Source organism: Pipra filicauda, unplaced genomic scaffold (assembly GCF_003945595.2).
Source record: "Pipra filicauda isolate LSUMZ 115617 unplaced genomic scaffold, ASM394559v2 scaffold120_size2142806_pilon, whole genome shotgun sequence".
NCBI lineage: Eukaryota > Metazoa > Chordata > Aves > Passeriformes > Pipridae > Pipra > Pipra filicauda.
In genome coordinates, this window is record NW_024103663.1 from 52,092 (window position 1) to 65,739 (window position 13,648).

Here is a 13,648-nt window from a genome sequence, read left to right on the forward strand (position 1 = left end):
CCCCATCATTTTTATAAGTCCCTTTTAGGTACTGAAAGGCTGCAGAAAGCTCTCCCCTGAGCCTTCTCCAGGCTGAACAGCCTTTGTTCATAGGGGGCCGGCTCGCGGCGGGGGCGGGGCCGGCTCGCGGCGGGGGCGGGGCCGGGACTGTCCGTTCACGCAGCCGGGGCGGCCGCGGGGCCGTTTTTTCTCCCCCTGTAAAGTCGGTGGAGGTTTTCGATGTCAACGGTGATTTAACCCCAGAAAACCATCTGAGGTAAAACTAGAGCTTTCTTATGTCGTATAATTCATATTGCAAAATCAGTTGTAAGTTTCATATTAACAGATGAAAAGGAAATAATAATAATGTAAATTTTATATTAACAGTTGAAAAGAAAATAATCCTTTACGGTAGCTGACAATGAAAAACAGCTTTATAGAATCATAGAATCAGTATATTCTGAGTTGGAAGGGACCCACGTTAATCATCGGGTCTAACTTTTAAGTGAATGGCGTGTACAGGGATCAAGCCCACAACCTTGGTGTTATTAGCACCATGCTCCAACCAATTGAGGTAATCTCAGGTAATTTACGCTTGGTTACTTTAATTACTTTGTCACGGTGTTGCTGCAAACTGGGGCAGGACAGCATCAGATACTGGGTGTTCAGAACAAAATGGCAGTGTCACAGTAACGTGGAGAACCATCTCTTGGGAGTTCCACAGCTTTCAAGGTGACTGAGCACGTTCCCAGAACCGTGACATTCATTGTTCTTAACGGCCATTCAGATATCTTAGCATTTCAGTTCATTCTGAATCATTTAGTCATCCCTCTGGAATTTGCTAGTATTTCTAAAAGCCTTGGAATGTTACTGGGAACACAGATAATAACATTTTGTGGAAGATGACTAATATGCAGCCTGATCCATCCTCTGTGACTCACGCAAGCCAAAATAAACCTCTGTTCAAACTAGCTTTGAGTTCAGATGTACTGAAGTCGTTGGAAATTTCATCTGATGTCATTCTCTTTATCTCCTTCATCTCTTCTGTCTGGCTCTCAGTATCTTTTCTTCTAGGCAAGAATATAGTTGCCACAAAGATGGAGCATACTACTAAGAATATTTTATGACTGACATTTTAGATAGCTAGACATTTAACACACCTCTCATTTGCTTTCACAATCTTTCTGCATTTCTGTAATAAAACAATCCAAAATTACTGCCCGCAGCTCTGGGAACTATCTCAAATTAATGTACAGAGAACAGGGGTTTTTTTCCAGACAGATCTTAACAGGCAGTAGGTGAAATGAAGCCCCAGTGGGTCGTGTGTGCTGCGTCTCCTCTGGCCAGTGCTGCAGCCTGGGAGCAGGGCGGGTGTAGTTCCCACAGCAGCATTTGTTTACCTTCTGTGCTGGTCGAGCAACGTCCTGCAATATTTAGTTGCACATTTAAATAGAAAATGTGCTGCAGCTGAGGAGATTGAGGCTGGATCCAGTGAAGGGGAACTGAAGATGTGGCACTTGGCCAGGGTTTGGACTTGAGAGCAGAATCAGTCAAGAGGTGTGTGAAGGAGAAAGGGGTTGTTGAAGGGTACCTGTGCTGGAGGGTGGGCAAAGCTGTCTGTTGCTGAGGAGTAGCTGTGTGCATCTGGGGTGAGGAGCAGTCCCAGGAACACTGGATGAGCATAGTGCAAGAATAGGAAAATTGATAATCAAACTGTTTTTCATAAATTCAGGGCATGGGTTTCACCCTACATTAAACAAGTGTTCCCAGTACGCTTGGTTCTTTGTTCTGCTTTAGCTCTTTCTGGGCTTTTCCATTTCCTCATTTGCCTGCTGAATTTCCTCCTTCAGCTTTTCAGGTCCTGTTTTTATTTCTCTTCCCCCTGCCCCTCCCAAATAATCATTAGAAAAAAATCACCTCGTCAGGCATTGGAACAAGCTGGCCAGGGAAGTGCTGGAATCACCATGCCTGGATGTGTTCAAAGGCCATGGGTTTGGCTCTTGGGGATGTGGTTTAGTGGTGAACATGGTGGTGCTGGGTTAACAGATGGACTCCATGATCTTAGAAGTCTTTTCCAACCTTAATGATTCTATGATTACATTTCTTTTTACAGTCTAGATTTCATCCATCTCTCCACCATAATCTTGAAAGGTATTTACTTCTCCAACCTGTGGGAGACTATTTATCTTTTATATTTGTTCTTTTTTTTTCTATTTTCTGTGATTGCTTGTTTAGTAATTCCATCCTCTTTCACAGGTCTCCTTTCCCTTCTCATTCCTATTGCAGACAGTCCATCTTTTCCTTTCAGTTCCACTTCTTTCCTCCTAGTTTCCATTCACAAATTCTTCTGTTTCTTCATTCTCCCACTCCAAACTCTTTTGCCTACACATCAGTAAAGCCTTGGGGAGCCTTGAGCAAGAAATCTATTCTTTTCATATCTGTGTCATTTTGCAGATAAAAGGAGCAAGAATATTTCTCATCCCGATGGACCTGTCTTCTCTTCCTGCTTCTGCAGCCAAATATAATGCTGTTGCTGTTTTCAGGTTCCACATTCCAAGAACTGACCTGCATTATATCCAGAAACTTTCCGAATAACAATGGCCAGACTGTTGCAAGATCCATCTAAATTCCATCCCTCAGAATGGGCTACCGCAAACATGATGCAGCGTGTCAGTACAGAGTCCCAGAAATCCAGGTCAGAGTGCATGATAGCTGAGAGTTGGCGGCTGGTGGATGAAATAGAAAAGACAACTCAGAAAACCCAAAGTGATGTCAACAAGAAAATAGGTAATCCCATGTGTTCTGCAAGGGTCAAGATGTGCTATTTGAGCTATACATTTAAGATGGACTTAGAAAATTAGCTGATAATGAGTAGGAATATATGTCAATGTCATGCTCCCTGATCTCATGGAAAAATTAAAAATATTTAAAAAATATATTTTGAGGTAGATTCTTTATAACAAAAGCCTCTTAATGCAGGGTTGCAAAACTGTTTCCACACGGCAGCCCACAGCACTATATGTACTCCACTGTGGAATAAGTCTATTTTTAGCCATATCTAAGATCTGAGCTACAGTCCTCTGGCATATAATACATGTTTGCAATTTTAATTCTGCAGAACAGAGACGGGAAGAAATAAAATTCTGGAAGCAAGAACTAGATAACAAGCTAGAACAAATTGTTCATGAGACAGAGTTACTGTTGACTTTCAAGAATAGGCTGGAGAGAGCTTTGGAGAGCTGCAAAGAGCCACTTGTCATTGCCCAAAAGTGTCTCCTGTACAGGTGAGATGATTAAGAAGAAAAGCATTCAAGGAGAGAAAAAAAAAATCTAGATAACGAACCTTTAACAAATAATAAAAAAGGATACAAACTAAGGGCCCGTCTCTCTTTGCAGTGAAGTCATAGTCTGATTTAGGTGTTAAAACACTGAGAATCAAAGCCATTAAGATATAGCATGTCTTCCCATGTGGCAAGGAAAAACTTTTGATTTGTAAAGCTGGGCTTCATCGTCTGTTAGCTGCAGGCATTTGAGCAATGTGGCTGATGGCTTTTACTCTTTTCATTTAGGCAGAGGCGAGTTGGAATTGACTTGGTGCATGATGAAGTGGAACAGGAACTGGTGAAGGAAGCTGAAGTCCTCCAGGGGATTATTGCTTTGCTGGGACATACATTGGAACAAACCAATGAGCAAATCAGGTGCAGAGGCAAAGAGCATAACAGAGCAAAGAGCATAACAGAACACTGATTAGCTGAGAAGCAAGACAGTCATAATCCTGTAAAGTTGTAGAGTCAGACTGAGCACAAGTCCAAAGTTACCTTCAATGCTAAACAGTTGCAGGAGGTCAGTCCTAATTCATACCACTGAATCAGTAATGGTGAGAGGTTCTGTTTGTTAGAACTCAGAGTACTTGCACATGATCCTTGGTCTTCTCATAATCCAGTCCTGTGCCTTTCATTCCAATGAGAATCGTACCATCAATTTATAGGGAGGCAGCTTCATACTGTAGATTTTGGGACTCCACAACTAACAGTTCATTCATGAAGATTTCCATAAATGTATTTGAATTACCTCATACATGTATGGATGCATGTTAAGGACACCTGGAAGTACCCACACTTTGGCTTAGAGTCTGGTTGTTTCTCCTCCTAGACAAAACCGTTCAGCAAAATACAACCTAGAAATGGATCTGAAGGACAAGTTCACAGCTCTGACAATTGATGATTACTGTGCTCGCTTGACAAATGACACTCCTGATATGATGTATGCTGATAATGCATTGAAAATAGAAGGAAAGTAAGTAGTTCTTTAGTTCAACCAACATATGATGATTATACAGATAATATGAGCTGTTGCAGTAATAGCAAGATTAATTTTGTGTAAAAAGACTTTATCTGTCCACCAGCTGTCTGTTATAATTAGTTTTTATACTTCTGTCCATCGCTTTTGTATCTGTGTAATATGTCTGTGAAATAAGCCACAGTAATTATACTCCCAGTGAACTGCAGTTTACTAAAAGTTTTTAAGGCTCACAATTACCTAAGGAGGAATTTCACACGTTGCTTAAACCCAGAAGAGACTTACTAATCTAACTTCCTTTCCTCTCCCAGGGTGTCCTAGTGGGGAGAACACTGGACTGGGACACATGAGGTGTGGAGTCAGTTTCTGACTCAGTCATTAACCTGTCAAATGTGCCCCTTCTGCATGGGTTAGTTAGTGTGAATGGTTTAGATGGAGAAATAGCTGCTACAGAAAAATGGGTTGAAAAGAGGAACCATACTAAGAAAGCAGTATGTGTGAGACAGCTGTATAGCTCAGACCACACCAGTGGTATTGGCTGCTATATGCTTTATATATCCACCTAATGAAATAAGGAACTCCTTATAAGTTCCTCCTCTGAGGAACTTTCGGAAAACCTGCCTGCAAGCCACAGCTGCACATGGATGACCCTTTAGTTCTGGGGATACAGTTGGGGCTGGGCTTCCCAACTATTGCTTCAGCCAGGTACCGTGTCTTATAGGTACACCGTGTGAAAGAATAAGTGACTTTGTTGTGTGAATAACTACCTGCTATTAACAGTAACAGCCATACTAATGAAAGGTGTTCTAAGAAATATTGGTTATTATCTGTGTTTCCCCCCTTAATAATCCTTCATCAGGGGAAAGGAAAGTTATAACAAAGTTGCTCTATGACTTTAGCAAATTTGTTTTCATTCTACTCTCATCTACTTAATTATGAAATGTTTGTGACAAGGAGGGTCTTTATTTTGTATCTGTAGAATTCCCAGCACAACTGGCACTCACTGGGATGTGCAGTTAATAGGACTGCTTTGCTCTTGGTTTTGTGGCATAATTACAGATTTATGGAGTCTCAGAGGCTGCCAGTGGGTGACCTTTTATTTTTAATCTCTTTCAGTTTTGTTAGCCCTAAAGACTGGGTAGATTTCTCAAACATAAATGTTGAAAAGGCTGACAAGCAGAGAAACAATTCTTTGGCACTGAGGGCACTTATTGATGGCATCCTGTCACAGACAGCAAATGACATGCGCAAGCACTGTGAGATGGTGAATGTCGCTTTCAGAAATAGGGTGAAGGAAGTCAAGGATGCCAAGCACAAGCTAGAGACACTTCTTGCAATGGTAAGTCAGGGGACAGTCAGTAAAAAAGTGGAAACACTGGGCTTGGGTTATCTACCAGTTTTCTCAATCCAGCGGTTTGCACTGATTTGCCACATTTTATTTTTCTTTTCCTTCCCCCTCCTCCATAAAGTCATCTTAGATTCTGTTTTCTCATCTCTGTGTGCACCACCACAGAGATGAATTTCTAGAATCACTCATTCAATCTAAGTGTTGCTATAAGTCAGGATTTCCCTTGTGATTTTTAGTTACCTGGGACTCCAATAAAACTTTCAGGACTGTGATATAACTGATAAAAATCAAGGCCAATGTGCACAAAATTGGACAGATGAAAACTGAGTGTTAAAAATTAATTGCTGAGCATAAATTTCTGGGTTCATGCAGAACAGTGTCATCTGCTTTCCAATGAAGGAATCATAATCCTGGCTAACTTTTGCAAAATATCCTTTGATAAAAGAACAATATAATAAGTGTTACTGTTCTTGGTATAAGTATTAAAAATGATGATTATTTCACCCATTGTAAGAGACAAGTGTGCAGCACTTCCTTCTGTTGGATTTTTTAAGGTGATGGATGAGACTGCCTCCCAGGAGAAGAACATTGCAGCCTTAAAGAAAGCAATAGCTGATAAAGAAGGACCTGCTAAAGTGGCTCAAAGCCGCTTGGAAGCGAGAAGCCATCGCCCCAATGTGGAACTGTGTTATGACAGAGTGCAATGCAGCCTGATGAGTGAAGTTCAAGAGATTACCAAAAATATTCAAAGGCAAGTGGAAATGATGAAAGAAGAAAATCTGTGGTTAATTTAATGCATCAGAATAACAATGGGTCCCACCTATTCTCCCTCAAAGGCTGGGAATTGCTTTTCTCTTAATGGCAGGACACTTTGAGGGAAGCTGCATGGGTATTGTCTCTGTGAATCCCTTTCCATCTTTCTTTTTCTCACTCAGAATTCTTAACCTACATGAGAAAAAAACCCTATCCATGTGTTTTCAACTAATGCCTGCCTGTATCTTCCCTATTAGATTAAAGGATGCACTGGCACAGGCTGAGACAGAGCTGAAAGGTCTGAGCCGCCGACAGCTTTCCTTGGAGGAAGAGATCAAGGTCAAGGAGAATACACTGTATATTGATGAAGTGCTGTGCATGCAAATGAGAGAGTCTGTTTACATAAACAACTTCTGAAGCCATCACACTGGGAAACTGTGCTCCAAAGAACCAACTCCTGCTGAAATTTCATTTACAAACTTCCAAATTTATTGGTTTGGCTCAATGCTGTCCTGGTTCTAGTTGTGCAAGATAATTAAAACAGACCTAGTACTTACAGCTGTCTGTTTCACAGCTATCTGTGCTCTAAAATATCTGAGGAAATTTTCCACTTGGCAATAGAATTCCAGAATAATAAGAAATGCCCTTTCTTCCATGTTCTTTCTCTCATGTGTAACCAATGGTATCTTTTGCCATTGAAGGGTGGCAAAAGGTGGCTCTGTGCAAGCTAGAGCAGGAGTCTCCTCAAAAGTCTTTTGCTGGAAAGCTGGGCAAGTGGGAGGGGTGAATCTCAGGACTAGCCATGGTACGTTTTATTCTTATCATCTGCTGCTAAGAACTAGGCAGTATGTCAAACTTAACAGGAGGTAGGCTGATTCAATAGATGATGCATCTGACTGCATCTGAATCAAGATCAAGGCTGACTTTGCGTAAATCACTTCCTCACCTCGTGTCCCAGTTTTCCTATTCATAAAATGGAAACGACGAGATGCTTCAATGGTAAAGTGTTTGAAGCTCTACAATGACAAGTGCTGAAAAAAGAGGAGGGCATTCTTTTTACCAGAGATGCCTTTAAAGATGGAAAAGGGTTCCTTTGGTTCTTACAAGGAAAAGCAAAAAAGGGCAAGAATAAATGATGCTGGAGACACAGGAGGCCAGTTCCCAAGTCCAACATTTTAATGCATGGAGTGTAAAATTGTCCCTTGCCTCTCTCTTGCTGTAATGGTATCTCCCTTTCAGAGGCATTGCTGTGAAGATTCAAATCTCCTACTAAAGCCTTCTGAAGGATCCGTTAATGCAAATGTCACTGGGTGTTCTTCTCTCGCTGTGGTTTACACCATTGGGTAGGTGATGACAAAATAATTAAGTTCTGAGTCAATCAGGTATTTGAACTTCCTGTAAATATCAGCCAACAGCCGCTCCTCCTCAGTGCTGTCATACTGGGCAGTGTAAATCCTGACCTGTATTCACAAACAACAATTGTGATTCACAGATACCTGGAGCTCAGCCTATTAAAGCTCACAACAAGAAGAAGCCTCTGTGACTAATCAGGAATGTAAAGAAGCCAAATTCCTTGGGTTTGAGTAGAATCTTGAGGGTTTACTCTCTTCTCACTCCAAACTGAAAACATCATCTCCTGCCAAAGAATTTTTGGGAGGTGTTGGGAGGAATGGGTTTAAAAGTGGAAGAACTGGTGAGGAGGATTGTAAAAGGCTCAACTGCAGCTGGAAATAGCCCTTGATAACCCAGTGTGAACAGCAGCCAGTGGCCTCTGGCAGGGACAGGTTTAACCATGCCTGTGTCTCCACTTGTGTGCCTCAGCCCAGGGGTTGCTTTGGGAATTCCTCGGTTAGCAAGGGAAGGAAAATAAATTTACTCTTTGTGTTTTAGCTGTGGGTTTTTGGTTGTCCTGGCCTGTGTCGATTCACACTGGAAGAGCAAGGTTCCTTTTATCCCCAGAACTGATGCATTCCTGGGATCTGCACCGATCTGTGAGGATCTACTGAATCCAGAATACAGCACACAAAGTAGCATGTCAGCATGGTTTACACCAGCTATAGTTGTGGCCTGGCCCCAGTTCAACACACAATTCCTAAAGAGTGAGCTGTGTTTATACCTTCTTGCAGTTTAGTGGCATTCAACCCACCTGCCTCAGTTTAAGCATAGACATAAGCACTGAGCCTGAGAGGTGACTGAGAATCCCTAGAAGTGGGAGTGGGTTTGAACTATAGGTGACAGAGGGAATGCCAGTCTAAGAAGGACTTGTGGAATCATTGGAACTTCATATTAAACTTCTACAGTATCTGTACATGGCTAAGTAGGTTGGAAAGCCCCATTTCTGTGAGTGCTTCCCGGGCTCATTATAATGTGTAGGGAAGGTAGTTATGTTAACGTTTCTGTAAGTGACCTTTCAATGGGCACGGGGACTTAACCCTTCTCTGGGTATTGGAGAGAGGAAGGGAAGGGGACTTTTAAAGCACAAAGTCTTACCTTTATGGTAGTCAGAATGCACTTCCTTTCTGCACGGTTTTGTAGCAGCCTCTCCATAAAGGTGACACTTAGAAATGCCCAGACTTTCAGAAATAACAACCTCTTGCATGATAAGATAAGCTGTAGCAGCTCATTGTCCAGCAACTCGTGGTCATTGTTTAATTCAAGTGTTAATTTCTTGAAAAAGAATGAACACTGTTAGTACTACTGAACGGAGCTTGTGAGTGCAGTAACTAGAATTCAACAAATAGTTTTCCAATTTAACCAACAAAAGTGAGTGTTAGCAGATCAATTTTGTACCCTATTAGCAGAGAATCTGTTTTGCATTATGACAACAGTATATGTGCTACAGTAATCTTCACTCTCCCATTAAGATGGGGTGATCCCTTGTGCATTCATTAGAAGATGCTACACTCACAGTCATGTCATGATCTTATTTGACATATTGGAAATTATCCTAGATATGTGGGTAGAGCCAAAGACAGTTTCTAGAGAGCTTTGCGGATCTCTGGTGTTCACCAGAAACTCTGCAATGAAACAGGGCTTAAAGAAAGCTGTCAGCAACCACTAGGTGTAAGGCCACGTGCTTCTCTCAGGCATGCAAAGACCTGATGCTCATTTACATGGGTCAGCTGTTGCACACCTTCGGTGATACGTCCCCAGGGACACCAAAGTGCTTTGATATGGCCACTAGTTAATTTATATGTGCTGTAGGACATTTGTGCATTGCCAAAATGGAGCAGCCTGATAGCATAATGGGGATTGTAACTGGACAAGGATAATTTCATGAACTACACTACAGCTGAACACTGGAATGACTTATTTATGGAAAACCACCCTCTGAACATGAAAGTTCAGGAAGTTCTATTGCTGACTGCTGTTATGCAGGCCTAAATGATTACTTTGCTTAGCTTTGTGATACTGCAGTAAGATGTTACTACTATTTCCCTTACCTGCAGACCATGCCGGTAGGCTGGGAGAAGGTTAGTGAGGGTAGGTCTCATTGTCCAGTCTGGGTCACTGAAATAGCAGCTCCGTAGGCTGATGCTCCTAACTGGGATCTCCACTAGCAGGATCCTGGCTAGGTGATCATGCTTCATGACTCTTTCAAAGAAGAAGTTCACATTCAGTTTTGGGGCTCTCTTGGCCAAATTTGCCCATGACATTCCCGAGACCACTTGCCCATGAGGGTCATGGATATGACACTTGATATTCAAGGTGCACAGAGAATGAGAGCTGTGCTCCCGCAGGATGTCCAGCAGTTCATCAGAGATGCAGTTATAGTTGAAAGTCAGGATGGTCAGGCTGTGGAACTTAGACATAGTTTGGTGGAACAAGGCACTGCTGTAGACAGAAAGGTGGAGACTGAAGAAATCCTCAATATTGATTTCAGATATAAAGCTTCTATTTGTCAAGCTGCTCAGAGAATTCAGAAGTTCACAGCCTTCTTCCAAAGTTATTCTTGCTCCTTTTAAGTTGAGATAATCAAGCTGTTTGCTCATTCTTTTCAGGAAGTGAGCTAAGTTCTTGATAAACTGAGCCCTGACCACATTTTTCCAGATCAAGCCGTCTAATTCTAGGTACTTGATGCTCAAGGATACTAGGTGACTATTACACTTACCCAGGTGAGAAAGAAGACCTTTCATAGTCACTTGAAATTTTTTGATAAAGGGAGTATTGTAAGGATTCGATAACTTGACCTCAAGGTGCTTCAAATACTTGCCAAATTTCTTGGTGTACCACAATGCACTTTGAAACTCCAATGTGCGTGCCCTTGATGGTTGGCCATAGAATGTGATGGTTCTGCATCTCCAGAGAGATCCAGAGTACATAGCACAACTCCATTTTTTACAGACCAAGGCAGCCCGAGACCTGTCCCTGTCATCTAACCAGTGGAAGACATGCCTCAGACAAACATCAGGTAGATGGGCCCAGGAGCTTTGCTCAGGTTCATTGTCATCTTCCATTGAGAGGACTGTTTCTTACTTCTCTTCTGAGTGTTGAGTCAAACCTAGATGCAGAAAGCTGTGGGTAGATTTCTTGCCAATCCCAACATAATAGGCTTCTAAGCAAATGGATGAAAGCTTGCTTCCTCACAATCAAAACCAACAATCTTTCCCTTGCCTCTGTACTTTAGCTGTCAGGGTCAAACAGGCTCTTGGGTCTAAACTATAGTCTAACCTAAATCAAAAGAAAAAAAAATGAATGAAGAACAATCACAGTACAAGCACAGGACACATCTTTTAACTTTTTTGCCTTCAGTCTAGTTAAAGAGTGAAATGGTATCAACTGCTGGTAGAGCAGCCACAGCCTCTAAGAAACCTTTGGTTAGCATCAGCTGTAATTAATTGATCATGGTTTGTGGACTGTGCCTAATGTCTAAAAATACCCAGTTCTTTGGGCTGTATACATTTGAACAGGACTGTCAGCGCAAAATTAGCACAAATGACTTTTCATAGCCTTCTGGGGTACAATTCCATGACAATTAGTACCCTGCCTTAGATTACAGTACAATTCCTGTTGAGTATAATAAGCAATATTAAGCTGTTCCATCACTTGGTTCAAGCAGGATGTTCAGTCCTTGTGGTCTAGTGGACAGGGAGTAGGCTGGCAAGTCAGAAGACCAACTAAGTCTTTGTAAGTCCACCTAAGGAAACAACCATGATGCAAGAAGTTACCAGTTCCACTCTCAAAGCTGGACTGTGCAAGTGTTCATCTTCACGCACACTTTTCCAGCTCACACAGTCTCCCTCTAAAGATTTGTTTTCTCGGCCTCTGAGTCCTCCCTATGTGAAGCTCAGCCATTGCCATGGAAAAAGGAGATGACATTCATGATGTCATGACAATTGACTATATGTAAAGGCAAACAGAGAAATATAGGCCATGATTTGCCAGTCAGGTGCAGGCTGTATGTCTTGTCGTGTCACTTTTCACCAACCAGGTGAGTGGATTGAGGGTCTGAGCAATAAACATTTAAGAAGGGAAGTGATGCATTCAGCTATGAAACACAAACAGCATCCCACTGGCCTGTTAGGTTCTTGTTTTTGTGAGGCCTTTTACATATCAGGGTATTAGTTGACTGCAAATAGACAAAGAGCATGCAAAGCTAGTGTTCTGCTAGTACCTTTGCAGAGACACTAAAATTCAGGATGTATTTACTTCCCATCTCTATAACGCACGTGTCTTAACCCTGTCCACTTGGTAAATCTTTCCTTAGCTTTTGGGGATGAAACTGGAAAAACATCTAGTGACACTTTCTTATGATCTACTCCAAAAATCAAGGCTTACTGGCTGGCAAGACTACAAGAAGATGCAACTCAAAAGTATGTGATGCCAATCTCCAAACAATCTACCTTTCCTCCTTTGCACATGCTGTCCTGCTGGGTAACGAAGTTGAAATGGATGGAAACAACGAAGGCACCATAAGCGGATGAAGAAAATACGCAGATCCCTGAGGTTCAGATCTTTCTATTTTAATTTTATAAATAGGCATGAAAGCACAGGCTGACTGCCCAGTTCAGCTTCAGCCCTTTTCCTTCCCTTTCGGCCTACAGTTATGTCACACAGCATCCCTCTGCCTGTACACATGCTCTGTCCAATTAGCAAAATTCTTAGGGATTCCTCTGCCCACCCTTGCCATCCAAAGTGCCAATTCAAACACCCAGTAATCAAGATAGCCTTTAGAAACTGAGCACACGGGTCCAATTACCACCTGACTCTATCTCTTGTATTTAGTACCAACTCCCCACTAAGAGCTCTTTGTTTTGCAGGTCTTTAGATGAATGTCCAAAGATCCAAGCCAAGTCTTAAAATGTCATAGCTCAAGCTGCGGTTTGCAATTGAGAAGAATCTGAAGCTTCCACTATGGAGATTGGGGTGGGGAGAACACAGCAGGCAAGGTCTAACGCATCTTCAGGTACCTGGAAGCCCTAAAGCCAATGGACAAAGGAAAGCAGAACAGCATATAGGGCTGCAATACATAGAAACATGTCTATTAATGAGGGATATTTATTACACTAGTCACCCATATTATAGTGTGTGAATAGAAAGGGGTACAAACACCATCATATGGAACTTTTTCTAAACCAGAGCTCTTAGGAATTAGTGAAAAGTATGTTTATAAGCCAGTGGTGGGATTCGAGAGGTATCCTGCAGTGTCACTGTGTTGGCTTCCCCATGGCTCTAAGCCAAGTCTTAGCTATGGAGGTGTCTTCACCTGTCAGCTCCAAGTTTAATTTGATGGGGAAAAACCAATCATTTGGAAAAAAAGAGAAGCTGATACAGCTTTCTGGGAGCAATTTTTTCAGGTAGAAGTGATCTAAAGATAAATAAATGCTTTGTACGTTTTGCTTTTCTCTAGGGTAAGAAAAAACCCAAACCAAACCAAAAACCCCACCGCTGACCAACCACATTCTCTGTACTTGGCCCTCTTTGCTGCCCGATTTGCTTCAGATGGTTTCCAGTTCGACATGGACAGTTAGACGAGCTGTCTCCTCCAACAAGAGTTGTAGAAGCCCGCGGAGAAAAAGCAAACAAACCAAAAACTTCTAAGACTCTGACTGCCAATGAATTACCAGAAGTACCAGGAGCTGTCTCTCGAACATCCACCCGGCAGCCCAGCCCAGCCCGTCTCCTGGTCCCGCTCCTGCTGAGGGCAGCTCGGGCTCGGGGGCGGGGTGGCGGCGCAGCCCCTGCGGTTGTGCCGGGGGAGACCCCGGGACGCGACCCGCCCGGGGCCGCCCCTCCGGCCCCCAGCCGCGGCTGGTGCGCGCGCCTCGA

The 13,648-nt window shown here is 42.5% G+C and overlaps 2 protein-coding genes across 4 annotated transcripts; one reads left to right on the plus strand and one right to left on the minus strand.

The window, feature by feature from the left end:
- Nucleotides 1-153: 153 nt before the first annotated feature.
- Nucleotides 154-6,937, plus strand: TEKT1 (tektin 1). Its single transcript, XM_027751605.2, has 8 exons — nucleotides 154-256; nucleotides 2,523-2,766; nucleotides 3,098-3,263; nucleotides 3,549-3,677; nucleotides 4,132-4,275; nucleotides 5,395-5,617; nucleotides 6,181-6,377; nucleotides 6,637-6,937. The coding sequence occupies exons 2-8, from the start codon at nucleotides 2,577-2,579 to the stop codon at nucleotides 6,794-6,796; spliced, it is 1,209 nt and encodes a 402-aa protein (XP_027607406.1). The 5' UTR covers nucleotides 154-256; nucleotides 2,523-2,576; the 3' UTR covers nucleotides 6,797-6,937.
- A 595-nt stretch (nucleotides 6,938-7,532) lies between these two features.
- FBXO39 (F-box protein 39) lies at nucleotides 7,533-13,634 on the minus strand. Of its 3 annotated transcripts, none has more exons than XM_027751604.2 (4): nucleotides 13,444-13,634; nucleotides 9,823-10,880; nucleotides 8,870-9,046; nucleotides 7,533-7,839 (listed from the first exon to the last, which is right to left on the minus strand). In XM_027751604.2, exons 2-4 carry the CDS (start codon nucleotides 10,834-10,836, stop codon nucleotides 7,711-7,713), a joined length of 1,320 nt encoding a protein of 439 aa, XP_027607405.1. In that variant the 5' UTR covers nucleotides 10,837-10,880; nucleotides 13,444-13,634; the 3' UTR covers nucleotides 7,533-7,710. The 3 variants fall into 3 exon arrangements, with proteins under 3 accessions (XP_027607405.1, XP_027607404.1, XP_027607402.1); XM_027751603.2 differs by having other exon boundaries at nucleotides 9,823-11,050; nucleotides 13,453-13,633; XM_027751601.2 differs by having other exon boundaries at nucleotides 9,823-11,050; nucleotides 13,444-13,633.
- Between the last annotated feature and the right edge of the window lie 14 nt (nucleotides 13,635-13,648).

Bases quoted from the DNA above. Each gene is read 5' to 3' on its own strand.
- TEKT1 (XM_027751605.2), top strand. From the start codon at position 2,577: ATGGCCAGACTGTTGCAAGATCCATCTAAATTCCATCCCTCAGAATGG. The intron at 2,767-3,097 runs GTAATCCCATGT...TTAATTCTGCAG, and splicing joins TGATGTCAACAAGAAAATAG to AACAGAGACGGGAAGAAATA. The intron at 3,678-4,131 runs GTGCAGAGGCAA...TTCTCCTCCTAG, and splicing joins CAAACCAATGAGCAAATCAG to ACAAAACCGTTCAGCAAAAT.
- FBXO39 (XM_027751604.2), bottom strand. From the start codon at position 10,836: ATGGAAGATGACAATGAACCTGAGCAAAGCTCCTGGGCCCATCTACCT. The intron at 9,047-9,822 runs GTAAGGGAAATA...TTCTTTTTCAAG, and splicing joins CCTACCGGCATGGTCTGCAG to AAATTAACACTTGAATTAAA. The intron at 7,840-8,869 runs GTAAGACTTTGT...TTGTGAATACAG, and splicing joins GCATTCTGACTACCATAAAG to GTCAGGATTTACACTGCCCA.